This window comes from Eptatretus burgeri, chromosome 7, assembly GCF_056783735.1.
Source record: "Eptatretus burgeri isolate ZD-2024b chromosome 7, Ebu_testis_v1, whole genome shotgun sequence".
Lineage (NCBI taxonomy): Eukaryota > Metazoa > Chordata > Myxini > Myxiniformes > Myxinidae > Eptatretus > Eptatretus burgeri.
The window spans coordinates 81,928,691-81,947,948 of record NC_140967.1 but is presented as its reverse complement, the minus strand read 5'-3'; the positions used below and the strand labels follow the sequence as shown (position 1 = coordinate 81,947,948).

General features: G+C 47.6%; 2 protein-coding genes across 3 annotated transcripts in view; one reads left to right on the top strand and one right to left on the bottom strand.

Annotated features, from left to right (window-relative positions):
• Positions 1-19,258, top strand: part of LOC147023637 (lysosome-associated membrane glycoprotein 1-like) — a 97,729-nt gene that overhangs the window by 72,543 nt on the left and 5,928 nt on the right. The window lies entirely within an intron of this gene.
• LOC147023638 (uncharacterized) lies at positions 5,314-7,976 on the bottom strand. The gene has a single exon (XM_085887158.1). The coding sequence runs from the start codon at positions 7,753-7,755 to the stop codon at positions 5,314-5,316; it is 2,442 nt and encodes an 813-aa protein (XP_085743284.1). The 5' UTR covers positions 7,756-7,976.

The following is a 19,258-nucleotide window of genomic DNA, read 5'->3' as shown; positions in this document are numbered from 1 at the left end:
GTGTCCTCCAAATCTACACTACTCCGATTTACCATCTCGCAAATGGAATCGGGCCAATTCCTAACAGGCCTTGGAGACCCCCGTTGGGGCCGGTCCAACTCGATGTTATCGTCCCTCAGCTCTGCGAATCGTACCACTGGGGTGCAATCTGCCACCTTCGTGCCCCGTCCAATAGTGCGTGGTTCCATGCTTACATTTATTACCCTGACGGGCACGATAGGCCCGTCGGTATTTACCAGGGTGCGGCCCACGACTAAACCCGGGGTTGATTGCCCCGCCAGTAGTTCGGCCAGGCCGCAGGAGACCTGCCAGGTTGGGTGTGCCCGCCACCATGCGGGATCACTGCCTCAGCACCCGGGGGGATGACCGTGGAGTTGGGAGCCTCCAGCTCTACCCTCTCATCCGTGCTCATTCCCCCCAACGGCAACTCCTCACCACCCAACTGCATGACTCCTCGGCCCAAGTCGATTTTGCAACCACCGGCGGTCAGCACATCTAACCCTATTAAGCATGGGTCGCACACCTCCGCCATCCAAACCTTTATTCTCCTTTTAACCATGCCCAATTTAAGGGTCACGAAACCATGCCCTGTGATTGGGGCCGTTGCCCCCGTAGCTAGCTGCAAACTATGATTTTGCAGACGGTGGATCTCTTCCCACCAGTCCACACTCAAATTAAGGACCACAGGGCTGATGATCATGGCGGTTGCTCCTGTGTCCACAACGGCGTCTACCCCGACGCCAGCAATTTTGCACCTAATTGCTAAACTACCATTGCCAGTTTGGCCACAATAAATGACCCGTCGCAGCTCTGAGGGCTCTTCTCCATCTGGGTCTGCCGAACACGGCCCTATATGCTCAGCACTTGTTAGTTTCCCTGGGCTGGCGGGGGGGTGGTGTTAGGGGCCAGCTATTCCGGTCTGTATGGGGCGGAGTTGGTGGTCTGGGGGTCCGTGGTCTTTTCCTGCGCGGGGCTCTACACTGCCGCTGCAGGTGGCCCAGCTAACCACAATTAAAACACCTCACCGGGTATGGTGCATGCCTCTGTTGTTCCACACTATACCCCCCCCCCCGTGTCGAATTAGGGTATCTGCCAATGGCCCATCACGTGTCTGTCTGTGAGCCGCCTGCCATGGCCCAGACCCCGCCAACCGGCGGTCGACCATGTCCCGGACCATTCCCTCCAGATCCGTTTGGAAGCCAAGACCAGCTCCGGCTCCCGGCGTACGGTTGTCCACGGGGCCCACCTGCCGGACAGCGATCGTATATCACTCGGATCCTCCAGCCGGCGGCTTTGCTGCCTCCCATCGGGCGGCAGTGTCGGCCGCCTTCTGGAGGTTTTCTGGGCGAAATGTTGTCAGCAGGGCTCCGGTGTCGGTGCCCGCAAGAAACTGGATGAAGTAGTCCAGGGCAAGGTCTTCCTGGTAGAGCGGCGCCATGTTTGCATGCACGATCCCCACCGCGTGGCGAATGTCGAATGCCAAATCCCCCATCTTTTCATGGGGCTGACGTTTGCGCTCACTGAGCTGAGGTTTAACAAGCTCGCTCTGCTGCTCCACTCCAAATCGGTTGTTTAGGGCTGAAGGGAGGCCTGCCAATGTTATCCCTCCCCGGGGGCATTATGGTCAGGACCTCGGCCGCCACGCCGCACAGCGCCGCAACAAGGTGGATCCCGCTCTCCTCCACGCTCCAACCATTACCCCTGGCCAAGTGGTCAAACTCGGCCAAATATGCCCTCAGGTCGGTCTTTCCATCGTACGGAGCCAGCAGCACTGTCCGGCCTCCCGGGTTCTGTGTCCCACTCACCAGTCCCAGAGGGACAAATGGAGGGCCGGACCCTCCAGATTCCGGCGGTGCCCTACCCCCGCAGAGCCTGAGCCATTCGCCCGGACAATTTGTCAACCCCGTCTGGGTCAGTGCGCGCCCCGCACCGTCTTGCGTACTCACCCATGCCATCCCACTCGCATTCCGCATACACTCCGGAACAATCATACTGGGGGCCTGTATTAGGCCAAGAGACCCCGAAGTCTCTGCCCACCCCAAACTCGGCATGTACCCCCTCGCATCACTCGACCGCCCCACCTCGTTCGGTCTCACCGGGCTCGCCTGGTCGCGATCTGCTTCGAGGGAGCGTATTTTCTCCCTCTGTTCCTGAAGGAGGCGATCCACCAGCTTCGTTTTTGTATATTTTACCTTCCCCTCCACCTGCGCCTGCTCATCCTTCACTTTATTTAACTCATCCCTCTCCCGTTCTATTTCCCCTTGTGTCTCTGCCGATTCTTCCTTCGTCTCGCCCATGTGTTTCTCCAATCGTTCTCCCAGTTCCTGCGTCTCTGTGTCTGCCTGCCGTCCCAATTCTCTAACTATTCCCGTCATTTCCTAGTGTCTTCATTTACATCCCTCTTTCACGGCTTCCAACTCACCCCTCGTTTCCTGCTGGTCTTCTTAAAACTTTTCTATCGCCGTCGTGTTCTTTTCCATTCCTTTCTTTAATTTAGTCCGGTGGTTGGGACAGGGAACCTTGCAATGTTTGGTAACATTCATGTTTTCAATTTTTTTGATAGATCTTAGGGTCGAGATGAAATTTAGGCTGAGTGGCCACTTGTCACTGTCTTGGCTTTTTCAGAATCCAAGATGGCCACCATACACAATCAAACTATAACTTCGGCTGCAACTCCTGTTCTAAGTACAGTAACATGATGAAATTGGTGTCTAACTATATGTTTTAGTTACCAAAGAAGTGGATTATGATGTTATTGGATAATTTGGTAGCCATCTTGATGGCATAAATCCAATATGGCCACCAAAATTACCTGTAAAAATGCCAAAATCACACACAATGTAATGTAATCGGTTGTAAATGCAGTTGAGTTAAGTTTCTGTACATATGTGTGCTTTGTGAAGTATAGACATGTATATTATGATTCTGAAGTCATTCGCAAATTTATAAGAAATATTTATTTTGATAGCAATATCGATTTCAAGCAAAATATAAGAACAAAATGTAATTAGAATCGGACAATATTTATTGTATAATTCTCTCAGACATGACATTCACGTGACTCAAAAGTCGACATACATTAAAGTATATGATACTTCCATTAATAATATTGATAATAATGATAATAATAATAATACAATAATTTGGCAGCTTCACATTGCTCAATGTTTCAACGCTATGTCAATACAAATTATACTAAAAAAAATTAAGCAAAATTAACACCCCACTGGACAAAATATCTTATATCTCGAACTATTCATCGTCCTCATCCTCGACATCCATTGCTCGGTCATTTGTCTCATCACTGTCATCAGGGATGTCGGCATGATCTGTTGCACTCTCATTGATGTTGAATGGATTGGAACAGGCAGTACCACTACCGCAGGTGCAGAACATTGTGCACGGAAGTTGGCGCCCCATACATCCACATCTCCCACCTCTACATGCTTGCTCAGATGTGCAGCCACATCTGACCAGCTTCAGAATGTGCTCCGGGGCATAGGGTACCCCGTCCTCCATATTCCGAGGGAAGAGACACTTGTTAGTGTCATCAGCTTCCCATCCGTGTTCCACTGCAGCGAGAGTTGGTGGATCCCCACTCAGGGCACTGTACCAGTGAGCGACTTAATGGTGTGCTCTATGGACGTTCTGCTCAAACGCTTCTGTAGGTGGGGGCAAACTACACAGCTTAGGTGCTGCTGTTGATTTTCCAGTCTTCTGTGCCCATAGTTTCTGGTGGCTCTTGGTCATCGAAGAGGTGGGAGTTGTAATGCCATAGCACGCACCCATGAAAGCTGTTGCTTGTTCGGTGACTTCAATGATATTTGCCAAGGGTTTACCAAGTTGATCCAGAGAGTAGCCTTTTCGAGCGGCCGCGATTGCTTTTGTTTTCCCAATTCCATAAGTCGCAGCAACTGAATCACAACCAGTCAAAGCATGAAGCGCTAAGAGCTCGGGTACGATTGCTGAAATTTTAAGAGCGGTTTCCTTCACGTCAATGCAAGACTGACCAATGATTGGAGACTGCATAGTTATTGAAGACTGGAGCTTCTCGCTCAAGTAGTAGTACACAAGTAACGCAAACACATCCGTGTCATCACACACCACCCGCACCCGTGATTCTGGATGGTATTTTGCCAAATGGATGGCCTGTTGTGTCAGGAGGATGTCAGCTTCTTCATGTGTTGATGCTAGGTCTAGACGAGGCGACTTATGACCCTTCGATACCTGCGTAGGTGTGTCGTTTTCCCCAGTAACCACCAACTGGTGGTCCTGTGTCGCATGCTGCAGGAAGTTGTCATCACTCAGGATTGATTCGCAAATCAGTGTGTTGAGTTGTTTTTTATTGGCTGAGTTCTTAAGTACTGCGTCCCAAGCCGGCAGTGGAGTTTTCCGTTCGAGCTGATGGACCCGGGTAGCGCTGGCTCGAGCTGATCTGGTGCTGCTTTTTGTAGAGTAGTCATAATAACGATCAAAACACAGGTGGACATCAGCTTCAAGCAGCCGCGTGTTGACCCAGACCTTGAACACCGAAATGAACGTGTCAACGGTTCCTTGGGATGGCCATTCTAATGTCCACAAAAGAGCGGAAACATCAATCACCATAGATGTTGGCCTTGTGATAAGGCGTTTTGAAACTTCGACTTGGAGGTTCTTTTTCAGTGTGGATTTTCCCGTTGCCACTCGCATCTGGCCATCAGCTTGAAACATCGAGGGCGGATATGCAGTTAGCTCTGTGGAGAGGACTTGTTCCAGATCGAGATCGCGCTCGCTCACGAGAAGGCCAATTACCCGAGCGTATATAGCCTCTTGATCCATGACGGGATTATCATCGATTGTTAGACGTTTCTTCTTTGCGGCGAAGGTTGTCACCTGTTTTGCGAGTGAGCTGTAAAAGCCCTCTGGCCATAATGCTTCAAACTGGATCAGCTGATCAGCTCCAATCTCCACTGCCTTGTCAACATTAACATTCCGTTGAGCTAGTTGACCATTTGAGATGTTGAGCAGACATCCTGCATCGTGGGTAGCTGGATCCAATGGGTCAATGCATGACTCTAGAGTAGCCTTCAGTGATTTACGATCATTGCCATCTCCACGAATGCGACTGGTAGATTCCTCCTTGTGGTTAAGCTGTACCTTCTCGTCAGCTCCAGACATCTTCTTAAGGTCACCAGTCAGGGTCATGGTCGCATCCATACTGTACACCCATGTCGCTATCGTTTGAGGATTTTCTGTGTTGCCAATGATGCCACCCGGCCCATGCCCCTTCCTCATCCAGGTCATTTCAATAAACATGTCGCTCCACTGTCCGTTTTAGACACCAGCAGTGTGGTGTAGTGACTGCTCTCCTCTGCAGAACTTGTCCAGAATATCTGGTCCCAACCAAGTCATGGAGCGTACGTAGTAGAGGCCATACCTTGCATAGTTGTACTTGTGGGCTGCGAACATGTATGGCAGCAATGATTCTACTGTTTTGATGTGGAGTGGCCAGTCGCTTTCATGCATCGCCCGACAAAACATCATCATTAGAAATGTGGGTTTGATGACGTTGTACACCCACAGCTTTGTGGTACGACTTTGAGTGGCGATCTCATCAAGTAGTTTTTCCAAATCATCCATGCTGGTCAGGTGTAGATTCTCCCACACAAACACTGGTCGAAGCAGCTCCTCTGTGAGCAATCTCAGTGCCCGAACATTCTGTGGATATTTCTTTCCTTGCAACATCTTATCGACGGAGCCGAAGGACGTTATCAGAATCTCTTTCAGGCCGCTGTCTGCCATGAGAGTGCCAACACAACCCACGAAATCCATGAGGAAATGCATCCCACCAAGAATCACCACCATGTTGGTGAGCAGATCTGGTTGATGAAATGTGATGTCAACGGCGATCTTATATATGGCCTGATCGCAGGTGAGAACGACAATATCCTGGTTGGATGTTCGGGTGACTTCGAATCCTCGGGTGATGGAAGTTAGGACAGTACTTGGGTCCCCTGGCTTCATGTTTATGAGTGGAAGATATACCACAGCTGTCTTGGGTGCTGGGGTCATTCCTGACTCACGGCAGTGACGTGTATTGTACCCGTTGTACTCAGGAGTGTTTGCTTCAAAGAGCACGTCTTTGATGAAGTTAAAGTCTAAATCCTTGGCTCTGCCAATTGAGATTGTTGTGGCTTGTACAAAGTCGTCTAACATGGCAAATCGGTTTGTAGCAGTAAATGGCATAGGAGGTTTCTTCGGTCCCGTATACTCAACGACTCGTGTCTTCCATGGGATAGGGTGCTTCATTTCTTCTTTCGTTAGGCGAGGGATCGATGTATCCAAACCTTCAAGGTGGTCAAGTTCGGTCTTCCACTGAGCTGCCAGCATTGCCATGTAATGACATTCGAGGCGGCAGTTTTGGGAACTGATCACAGCATCAAAGTTATCAATGATGATTTGCACAAGTCCACCCAGTCTGGCATCTCTGAGTCCGGCTAACTGCTGTGCTTTTGATGATTGAACACCCGCTGACCTTCTGAATCGTCGAACCTCATCGGAGGAACAAGAAACATTATACTTGTACAGTTCTGTGATGATCATCTTATGGTCACCAAGAAGTACACCTATGGCTATCTGTAATGGTGTCGGTTGAGACGTTACCACTGAGCTCACGATATTACCCACCATGATGGATTGTAGTGAATTGTGGAAAGTAGGCTTGATAGCTGATAGTAGTTTCACCAACGTCTCACTAATACACTCTGAGGCTGATTCTCGATCAATGTGCTTAGTGTAGGATTTGAAGTCATCCTTGGCTGCATTGGTCTCCTTCATGATCTGCTTGCCAACTTTCCGGATACATTCATCCATGTCGCCATTCTGATCATCATCCACAAGCCTGAGATTTGTGGCAACATGCTTCCTGAACACTAGTAACGTTGCCACTCCTGGGGAATGTAATGCCAACATATCTTCAGCGAAATGTTGGATGGCGTTCTCAACAAGGACACGTCTGGACATGACAGATCCACCCTTGTCTGTGTATACTGCTTCAACATCGAGCGAATTCCAAACTTTTGAGCGATCATAACCGACTACTTTGACAGTTTCAGCGAAAGCTTGGTCATCAGCAGTACCTTTGCTATTGATCGTGGTAGTTCTCTGAGCATCACGATGGAAACTCATATTGCAACGGCGGTGATACATTGCATCTGCAGCGTGCAAATCTGATGGTGCTCCGATGATACGGTCACGGACTATTCTACCCAGTTCATCTCCACGTTTATCACAAAGGTCAAGTAGGTACTGCTTGTACGTCTCCCCATCAGCCATCTTGTCTGTGGTTACTCTCGACGCAGGGACTCTGTACTGTTGTGGCACCTTGGGATCATACTCATTCAGTAATATGCAAGGAGTTATGTCATGGCAGAACAAACAGTGCTTCTGAAAGTCAAAAACATCACCACCGGTACTCGAACGCAATCGCTTGGAACCAGCGTTGGAGTCATCATCTGTCTCTTCCTCTGGCATACGCTTGGCCAATTTATTGAGAGTGGGAGGAGATACATATTTGGATACACAATTTTTGTGACATCTAACAGTAGATGATCCATCAGATAGTTCTTTTCGTAGTCTGATATCATCTTGGCGAAGATTACTAGCTTCCAATATTGTGCCGATTCGTGAAGACTGCATCAACTTCCCAACCCCACAGTTGTAAACTGTCTTGAAGAAGCATTCCTCGGCATCCTTGCTGTCTCCTGCTTCAGCCATATCATTACTCACATCAGAACCTACAACAAAAACAAAGATCGTTAAAAGTTATCGATATATTGGTGTATTTCACATTGGAAGCACCATGATATTTACGTCTTGAGTAGGTGGCTTCTAAACGGCATCATTACTTCACAATCAGATTATATAACATGTCAAGCACATGTGTAACCAGCAGGATCATTGTTCAACTGCATTCACAATCGATTATGTTAGTTTTTAGTGTGATTTCTTTGTGATTTTGGCATTTTCAGGTATTTTTGGCGGCCATATTGGATTTGTGCAACCAAGATGGCCAGCAAATGACCCAATAACATCATAATCCACTTCCTTGGTCTCTAAAACATAGATTTAGACACCAATATCATCCTTTTGCTGTACTTGGAACAGGATTTACAACCTAATTTATATTTTGATTGTATTTGGTGGCCATCTTGGATTCTGCAAAAGCCAAGGCAGTGACAAGTGGCCACTCACCCTAAAATTGATCTCGACACCAATATCTATCAAAATAAGCCAAAAAACGATTGTTACCAAACATTGCAAGGTTCACTACAAATATGCTGCTCTGCCACCGGACTAATTGCCCTTGTCCTTTTTTAAAGTCTTTCACCCCTTGCCCGAGTTTGTCTACCTCTCGTCCAACCGTCATTATTTTGTCTGTTACGTCTTCCTTACCCTCTTCCATCGCGGACCAAACACCTTCAACACTCCCTCTCAACTCGGTCATCTCCGAACGTACAGTGCCGATCTCCTCCGCCATTTTGCCTTTCTCCTCTGCCATTTTCACCTTCATCGCTTCTTGACCCACCTGGTGGTTCAACCCCATGCTCTGCATTTCCCCTCGCTGTATTCACATATCTCCCCTCATCTCATCCATTTTGTTTTCAAACCGTTTTTCCATTCTTTGTGCACTCGCTTTTATTTTGTTCTGCATCCGTTGCGCATTCTCGTCCATCATGCCTCTCATCACCTCCAGGAACCGGCCCATGTCAAGTGGACTTGGTGCAGCCGATCCGCCATGATGGTGTGTGGAACCGGCAGGGATCGGGGGGGGGGGGAGTTTGATGGAGGGGGGGTGTCATACGCCGCCCCTGCCACTCCCAATACCCCTTTTGGGTTTGGCTGCGGGGAAAGTTCTTGCATGGGGGTTTCGTCCTGGGCCATCGGTTCCTCTAAAGTCTAAACCCACCTGCTCCAGCTCATTTTGGCCCGCCATGGTGCGTATTTGAGAACAATTTTGACGCTCGTAATTTGGAGGGAATGGGGGGGGTTGCTCCGAAGACCCCTGATTCAAATTACGTGAATTTCTCCACAGAGGCGGAGGGGCCGAATCGCACTCCTGATCACCAATTTGTTGTAGGCCGGGGGTCGGTGGCGATAAACGACCACGAGGTGGAGCAGTGGAGTCGTCTCCCACCGAACACCAGGAATTTAGGTCGCGACTCTCGGATAAGTCCGAGAGTTCACGGGTCCCTTCGCGGACCGTAGTCACCAATATATACACGGAGTGGGGTCGGGTTAATTGCCTAATTTCAATATATCTAAATACCCACGTCCTCCAACTACCGGGGAAAACCACACCCTCGACAGACCTAGGGTGGAACGGACCGTTTACCGAGCCTGATCCGGGTGTGAACCGAACAGGGATTACCAAGATCCGTCGGTCCAAATGAACAATTTACGGCATGAATGGCCTTACTATTTCTCAAACCCGCACAGTGCTGGGTCAATAAGAGAAAGCACAGAAAACGAGCTGGTACTTTCAACGGGTTTTATTTTACATTCATCGGGAGGGAGACACAGAGCAGAGTTATCACGAATAAAGAAATGTAATGTGCAATTAACAAGGCACTTAACGAATCTACTTAACAGGCTGGCACCACACACACACACACACACACACACACACACACACACACACACACACACACACACACACACACACACACACAAAGAAATGATGGCCGCAGCCTGTATTTGCAACTGCCCGCCTCGTGCGGTCTGCTCGAGCTTGTCTGGTGGCGGGACTCGAACCCATTGCCAACAATGCCGCACCAATCTCCGGGGACCAAGAACGGCGCCACGGACACCAGCCAGCATGGGCACGGACCAGATGAGAACACCAGCAGCTTCCTCTCTTTCTCCTTTACGAAGGGACGAACCTTGCTTGCTTTTGACCAGGCAAGCCTGCTTGCTTTGACGAGGTGAACCTTTCTTGCTTTTTCTCCACCGCTCGCCACTTCATATTATCCTCCCCCTCCCCCGCGGGTCGAGGGCACCGCTCTAAGGGACTTGCCTACAGATTGGACGAGGGGTTGGCGGGCGACTCGTGGCCGCCCTTCATTGATCGGGCCAAACACTCCATCTGGCTGGGCGGGGCCACCTCTGAGGTAGTCAGCCCCCCTGATTGGCTGGGGCGTGCGTGCGATGCTCGCCCTTCGCTCATTGGCTGGAGGAAATGCTCTATGCACCTCCTTGGGGTGGAGCCTCGATCCGAAGCGACGGAGGCTCCGCCCATGCCCTCAGCCAATAACGCGTAGGCAATGGCGACCGGGTTAAGTGCGGGTCGGCGTCGCTGTTGTTGTTGTTGTTGTTGTTGTTGTTGTAGATGTAATAAAAACCTAACTAAAAAATAACTCGTAGCGCACACACGAAATTCCCATGAGACATAGGGGATGGATTCAAACTATAAACACATGCTTATCGAAATAACTGAACTACGGTGACTGGCTGTTTTTGTGCACAAGGTTTCCAAATCCATAACACTACCATCTCCAACTTGTTTCCAGTTGTTACTGGAGTTCATCAGGGGTGTGTACTTGCTCCCACACTTTTCAGTGCTTTATGGACTGGATTCTGGGGAGGATGTCAGAGAGATCAAGCTGCAGTGCATCGTTTTGGAAAGTCAAAATCTCTGACCTTGATTTCACAGATGAAGCTCATTTTCCTAATGCTGATCCTGCTTACCAGATTCTCTTAGTGAGGGAGCCTCATGAGTGGAGGAGGCCAATGGGCCAATCACGTGCCTCGTGGTTTCTGCAAGTTGATCAGCATCTCAAGGAGATGGGGATGGGCCGGGCATCTGCCTGGGGAATGGCTAGACGGAGGCCCCTGGAGTACCGGTGGAAAGAGGGCATGGTGACGCGCTGCTCCGGCGCATGCTGCCATTCCTGACCTGACCTTTTCACAGAGACAAAGTGAGAGTGTGAGATTTGTCAGGATTGAAAAACATATTCCAAGTGTTTGACTAGCTCCTGATTCTCTCAAGATTTTCAGAGATGGAAATAGATGCTGTTACCTAACTGAAGAATAAAGGATGTTATGAATAGGGTGGAGTGATCAGCAAAGAAAAGGATTTTCCAGAGAGTCAGAGCAATCATCGATGAAGATTGGGAAAAGGACTGGACCTATAATGTTGCCTTGGAGAAATCTTGCCTTGACAGGGAGGGGAGATGAGAGGATCCTTTTGAGAGCCATATGTTGGCGAAAAGAGTGGAGGAAGTCAGTAACCCAAAAGTGGAGTTTGCCTTCAATGCCAAAGGCAGAGACTTTGGAGAGCAAGGCAAGGTGCCAGACTATTGAATGCTTCAGATATGTCTGGAGAGGCATCTCTGATCTAATGTGATATTAAATGCCTCCATCCACTGTTGGGAGAGCAGTGGCAGCATGTCCAAGGTAGAGTGGACTAGGTCTGAATCTAAACTGATGGTCTGAGATTCGGCCATTTGAGAAAAGGAAGGATTTCATGTCGATTGTGATGATGGATTTCATGACCTTGATGATGATTGGAAGTGAGCTATTTGGTCTACAGTTAAGAAGATCGGTATTATCAGTCTATAAGTGAGATTGGAGCCATATTACAAAGTGGCACGGCATAATTCCTTGAGACTGCAGAAGGATGGACTTGACAAACAAACAATGCCCAGTTGATATCTAGCTTTGAAGTTAGCCCAAAGACATACCAACAGCAATCCCAATAAGCTCTAGCAACTGGATTTGAACTTGAGGAATAATCGGAGGAAGATGTGGGGGTTCCCAGGCAGTCCTTGACATAGAGTAAAAATGTAAGCTTTACTGATGTGGACAAACCAAGGTTATGTTCAAAGTTATTGACAAGTTCTGGGTTTGTAATGACGACAGCTTCTCTCAAAGATCTCTGCCGACTTTCTCAAAGTTAAGTTTCCGGTCATTATCTGTCCCGTTTTAACTGTTTATTTTCTAACCTACATGTTTACTGTGTGTTCCTAGTTCGGTTTTGTTTCAAAAATCGTGCTATTTTGTGAGTTTTCGTCGACCTTGTCTTACCAGGTTCCTTGAGGCCTACCCGTCCTTCCAGTCTAGGTATATGATCGTTTTTATTTGTATTCTCTCCCTGTTACCTTCAATTCTTATTTTCCCCAGTTTCCCAATGTTCCCACCTATTCCCTCCCAACTACACCCTCTGTTTCTTGTCTTAAATTTAAAAAACAAAAACAAACAACAACAACCCTTTCTCCCTCCATACCCACGAATACTGATCTTTATTCTTCTTCTTCTTCTTCTTCTTCTTCTTCTTCTTCTTCTTCTTCTTCTTCTTCTTCTTCTTCTTCTTCTTCTTCTTCTTCTTCTTCTTCTTCTTCTTCTTCTTCTTCTTCTTCTTCTTCTTCTTCTTCTTCTTCTTCTTCTTCTTCTTCTTCTTCTTCTTCTTCTTCTTCTTCTTCTTCTTCTTCTTCTTCTTCTTCTTCTTCTTCTTCTTCTTCTTCTTCTTCTTCTTCTTGTTCTTCTTCTTCTTCTTCTTCTTCTTCTTCGTATTATTATTATTATTATTATTATTATTATTCCTTCTGCTAGCACACCATCTTTCTTCTATTTGAGCTGACCCACTCTCACCATTACCTTCACGATTTCTTCCTAAAACCCTCCATTCCCTAATCTTACCTATTCTTCAAAAATCCATCAAAAAACATTATAATCTTCCTTGTATCCTTTCTATCGAAACACCTCCTGTAACCACGTGTCTCTCTACCCTCTTCCTGGTACTTTTCATCGATCCATCAGCTTCACTCTGCGTTTACCGATCCAAATTCACCATTCACCTCATGATTTCTTCTTCAACAATTCCTTTACATAATCTTATGCAATCTTTATTAAAAAAAAAAAAACATAATAATAATAATAATAAAAACGATCTCTTATAATGCTTCATCTTCCTTGTTCACACGTGTGGTTCTCATTACTGTACCATAATTCACTCCTCTTTTTCTATTTCAACAGACTGCTCTCAATTCGACCTTTCCTTCATTCCTTGTCAAAAAAAATCCAACTGTTTCAGTGTTTCTTCTCTCCATTCTCTTAATTCGCCTTTATTGTATCCCTCAGGAAATTTCTGAAGTCGCATTTCCGAACGAAAAATTAAAAACAACCAGTTTGCAAAATGCATGTTCGCTATCCATCAACCATTCGTTTTTTTTTTTCCAATTTCAGTGCAAATTCACAACTCTCACCCCTCCTTCTCAAAGCAACTACCACACTCCTCCCCCTCCAAGCTTCCCTCTCGCCTTTATCAAAAACTCCCCCCTCACCTTTCTCCCTCAATTCTCCCCACTCACCCTACTCCCCCCATTCACCCTCCTCTCTCACCCTTCTCAAAGTTGCCCCCCCTCACATCCACAAAGCTGCTAACTTCCCCTGCCCTCTCTCCTCCATCTCATCATTCCACCTCCTCAAATCCTCAACTGCCTTCTGCCCCCAAACTTATTACTCCCCACTGTACCTCAATCCAGCACCACAGAGCCTTTTCTGCTCCTCATCCGGGCCCCTCCCCAAGCTCTTCTGCAATCCCCCACACTCTTTCAACAACTCTCCTTACCCCCCCTCCTCCCTTGTCCTACTCTCCCCCTCCCCTCCCATCCCCTGCACCCAAAGACTCCTCCCCTCCCTCTTCATTAACAGTGTCGACCTCAAATATCCAGGGCCTTCGCTCAAACCTTACAGATCTTTCCATACAGGTTGCCACTGACAAACCAGAAATAATCTGCCTTACAGAAACTTTCCTCCCTAAAGACATCTCTGACTCCCAAGTATCTCTCCCTGGTTACTCCCTCCTCCGGTATGATAGACGTGAGCCTCGCCCTGGTGGAGGAGTTGCTCTCTTCATCAAAGACTCTATTCCTCACTCTCCATGCACTGCCCTCACTCCCCCACACCCCAGGAATACCTCTGGCTACGGCTTCCCATCCACTCCCATCTCAAGTTTATACATGTTGTACCGTGCACCAAACAGTGATGACTCCATTGACACCTCACTATCCAAAAACATGGACCAACTTCTATCCTCTCATCCTAACTACCTCTTCCTCATATGTGATAACTTCAATTGTCATCATTGCCAGTTGGCTGAGTGTAGGTTCCTCTCTCACCTGTCACGGCACTTCAGTAAAAGACTTCTGCGACTCATTGGGACTGAATCAATCGGTCAACTTCCTGACCCGGATCTCAACCAATGGTGCTCCATCACTTCTAGATCTGATTTTGATAAATTTCCCTGAAAATATCTGCTGTTCTTCCTTTGCTCCAATCGGTTCTTCTGACCACGTGCTTGTCAAAGTAAACATCAAAGTAAAAGTAAAAGTAAAAGTAAAAAAAACAACAAAGTAAAAAAAAAAATGTTAAAAGTGTCTAAGTAAAAACATATTTCTAAGCTCAAGTCTGAACTCTCAAACCTCTCTCCCTCCTCCAAATCCTGGTAGCATCTAATCAAATCTGTTTCTGGTGTATGTTCCCCCTCCATCCCTCCCTTATCTCAAATGGCCGCACTGCTGATACCGCACATTAAACGACTGAATGCCTAAACTCAGTGTTTGCATCTAAATATTGTGTCCGAAACCCATCACTTTCTGAAGACACCTTACACGGTCACACCCAACTGTCCCTGGACTCTGTGTCCTTTTCTTCTGACGAAAAGGAGAGCTTGCTGTCAAACCTTGCCTTAGATTCTACAACCAGTCCAAACGGCATCATCCCACGTGTCCTAAAAACCTGCTCCGCTGCTCTTGCTCACCCTCTCTCTGTTCTATTCACCCTCTCATTTGCTCAAGGTCATCTGCCATCTGCTTGGAAATCGGTCTGGCATGGTCTGGCACCCTATCCTGCTCACAAAACTCTCTTCCTATGGTATCCAAGGCCATCTCCACTCATGGCTCACAGCCAACGTGTGGCCCTTAATGGAGTTCTCTCATCCCCTATTCCTGTCCAGGCTGGAGTTCCTCAAGGCAGCGTTCTGGGCCCTGTTGTTTTTCTGGTTTTCATCAATAATATCTCCGACTCTATGGAAAATCCTCTTTATCTCTTTCCTGATGACTCCACCCTCTGTCGTACCATCTGCCATCCCTCAGACCGGCAAGCAGCAGCTTCTTCACTCACTGCAGATCTTGGTAAAATCACAAACTGGTCCAACACGTGGAACATGTCTTTCAATCCTGACAAATCTCACACTCTCACTATGTCTCTTCAAAAGGACCATTTGGATCCCCCCCCCCCATCTACTTTCTCAACAATCCTTGGGAAGAAGTCCTTTCATTCAAGCTTCTGGGTCTCACGATCTGCCCTGATCTTTCCTGGAAAAACCACAAACCAACCTGGCCTCCAAAGTCAGTCGCCGACTGGGAATCCTCCGTCGTGCAAAGTCCTTCCTCGGCCCACCTAAGCTCCTGACCATATACAAAGCTTTCATCCATGGCCTGATGGAGTATTACTCTCCCCTCTGGGCTGGTGCTCCTGCCCGTCACCTTTCTCGGCTTCACGTTGTAGAAACCAAGGCATTTCGGATCATTGGCATCTCCCGCAATGAGGCTGAGTCTTTGGGCCTCTCACTCTCTCACTGCAGGCAGGTTGGTGGTCTTTCTGTCTTCTACCGTCTCCTCTCTGGTCTCGCCCCCCCCCCTCTCTGGTCTCACCCCTCTCTCTCTCTCTCTCTCTCTCTCTCTCTCTCTCTCTCTCTCTCTCTCTCTCTCTCTCTCTCTCTCTCTCTCTCTCTCTCTCTCTCTCTCTCTCTCTCTCTCTCTCTCTGCGATGTTGTTGTGGGGCCGGGTGTCGGCGGCGAGAACGACCGCTAGGTAGAGCAGTATAGCCGGCTCCACCGAACACCCGGAATCTAGATCGTGCTTTTCGGAGAACTCCGAAAGGCACGGGTCCCTTACAGGACCATGAATTGCCAATAATTCGGCCGCGTCGAATAGGCTTAATTGCCAAACTTCAATATACCTAAAAACACACACAGCAAGCTACCGGGGAATTCACACCCTCGACGGAGCTCGAGCGGAACGAGCCATTACCATGCTCGAACCGTGAATAACCCGAGCGGATGGTTACCAAGACCTGTCGGTCCAAATACACCAATTACCGTTTCCCAATTTCCCAACATGCACCGTGATAAGCCAATGAAAGAATCACAGAAACAAGCTGGTACATTCAACAATAGGGGTACTTATTTTCCAATAATCGGGGAGGGGAAGCACACACAGAGCCGAGTTATCACAACTATAAGAAATGCAATGTACAATGAGCAGAGAAAGCACTTACATAGTTGTTACTTATAGACGGGGCCCAAGGACACACACACGCACACTCACACACAAATGCCCAGAAAGAAATGGACCTCGTCAGCTCAGAGGTAAGACCGGCTGATGGAAGAGAAGCTAGCTTGGACCTGTCCATCTCATGTGGTTCTCGACGATCTTGGGGTAATGGGACTTGAACCCGCAACACGAGGCCGCTCCAAGCACCAGGTACGGAGGGTAGTGTCGGGCATTGGCACGCTCCTGCGGCTCGCAGGCAGGCGACATGAGATGATCTCCTGAGTTGAGATGGTCGACTGCCCGCAGCAATGCGCCAGACGAGACGCCTCGGATCCACGCAATGCAGTCGGCCGCAGACTTGGACAGAGATGCTCACTTGAGCAGACTGGACGTGCACTCGAGCAGACTGGACTGAAGCGCGCGATGGAGTCAGCGCAGACCAGACCGAAGCGCTTGGAGCCAAAGGGACGCAATCATTTGTTGCTTTGTCACTTTTCTTTTGGGGCCGTTCGCTCCTGTGGCTTGCTCCCATTGGGTGGACGGCCTGTCGTGGCTCCGCCATCTTGCCAAGGACTGCCCCGACTCTGGTCTGCTCGTCGCCCATTGGGCGGAAAACGACGCATACCCTTATTTGGTGCGAAACGCTTTGTTACCATATACAGTGCGAAATCCACACCGAAACGCACACCGCCTGGGGCATGGAATTCCAGACACGCCCGCATGCCAGCCAGGGGCGAAGAATGCCAAGAGCAGAGTGTTGTTGTTGTTGTTGTAGGTGATGTAAAAATCCTATCTATAAAATAATCCACAGCGCACGTACACTTAATTCCCATGAGACACAGGGGACAGGACCCTAACTAGAACCACATACTTACCGATATAACTGATCTATAGGACCTGGTTGTTGTGTGCAGTAAGCTTCAAAATTTGTAACAATATGTCCCCCCTATATTTCCGCAGGGCACTCATAAAGGTCCACCAAAAAGTTCCTTCTGCCGAAACCGCCAAAACCGCCAAAATCACGAATCACTGCTCACCTTCACCCTTTCATTCCTCTTTTTTCCCCGCCTTTGGAACAAACTCCCACATCTCTTAAATCCCACTCTTCCCTCGAGGCCTTCAAAAAAGCTGTTCACCACCATCTCTCATATTCCCCTATCCAAAACCTCGATCTTTTGTACCCCCGTTAATCCACCCCCAAACCCACCTCCTTCAACTTCCCTGCTTTCCTTCCTGAAAGTCCCTGCAATGTCCATCTTGTATTCCTCATGTTCCCTGCCCCATCCCTTTCCCTTCCACAGATCTCTGAATGTCTCTGTTCCCCACTGTTTTGTCCTTCCCACTCCCTCCCCTCTTGTCTCATGCCCCCCTTGCTGTGCGTTGTGTGTTAGCTCTCATTCAAGCCTGGACATAGTGTGGAAAAATGAAAATAAGAAAGTTTTCTATTTATTTCAGCATGCAGTTGAACAACATTGCTGTGGACGAACCAAGCTACAAAACTATGAGACATAGTCCAGTACTCAGGAAAGTTATAGCGCATCATCCAGAGTAACTGAGAAGTGAATCATCTACATGATCTGTATTTATAAAAGAGTGTTTTGTCTGTATGTATGTCGCCATTTTTCTCACAGATGGCTGAACGGATCTTCGTCAAACTTTTAGAGATCCATTAGTGAGTGCTTGGGAGTGTTTTAGGGGGAAAAAAATTTTTACATCCTCGTGGAGGATCTCTAAGTCTTACTGACGTTGTTGTTCTTCATCTTCTTCTTGTGGACTTTTTTGTTTCACAGCCTGCAGTTTTCATCGAAGCTTCCTGAAACTTGGCATGTATATGTAAAAATACCCCGCGCAGACAGTAACCATCTCCGATTTTGAAAATTCCTTCTAGAAAAAAAGTGATGACGTCAAAATATCTCCGCTAATGGAAATCGCCGAAAAAATTATTTCCGAAACTCGGCAAGCTTTTTGAATTCTGTTTGCCGGAATCGAACAGGGCATGAGCAGAGATGAATTACCGCACATATGATACATCACTATGATGTCATATCAATTTTTATGACGTCATTCCTATTTTTTGACATTTTTTGTTTCACAGCCCAGAGTTTTCATCGGATCTTCGTGAAACTTGCCAGGTATATGCAGAAAGCCCACGCGCAGGCAGTAACCATCTCCGATTTTGGAAATTCTTCCTAGAAAAAAGTTGACGTCATAATATCGCCGCTACTGGCAATCGCCTATACCATTATCTCCGAAACTAGGCAAGCTGTTTGAATTTTGTTTGCGGGAATCAAGCCGGGCATTAGCACAGAAAATTTATCGCAAACCTGATACATCACAATGACGTCATATTCGTTTTTATGACGTCATCATTAAGAGGATGAGGATCTTAGCTCATTTGAGCTTGTTTTTTAATCACTGGTGCTGAAGCCTCTGATTAATGACAGTTGCATTCAAGTACACACATTTGTATAAATAAATACAAAACAATTACCAGACATTGAAATACAAATAAACCTCTTCAGGAAACAGTCGAAATTGGCAGTACATTTTCTTCCTGAACGGCCCCATATTTCCAGATCAGGGGCAAACTTAATGCAAAAACATCAACAGTACATTCACGAACTTCCATTCGACGAATAACATCTAATTCCACTTCTGAGGTCACACTTTTATATGCCTTTTAGCTATTAATCTACAGGGTGTTTACAAAGTCCCGTTACCCCTTCAGCAGAACCTGATAAATTAATATAATGAACAAACAAGAAGCATAAATGTAAACTATGAATACACGAAACTTTCAGTGCTATCAAAGTAGTTTCTTGGCAAGGATTATACCGGGTGGTTTTCCTCTGCTTTCCTAGCAGTAGTCAGGTCAGGTCAGGTATGGGAGCATGTGCCAGAACAGCACGTCGCTGCGTCCACTTTCCGCCGGTACTCCAGGGGCC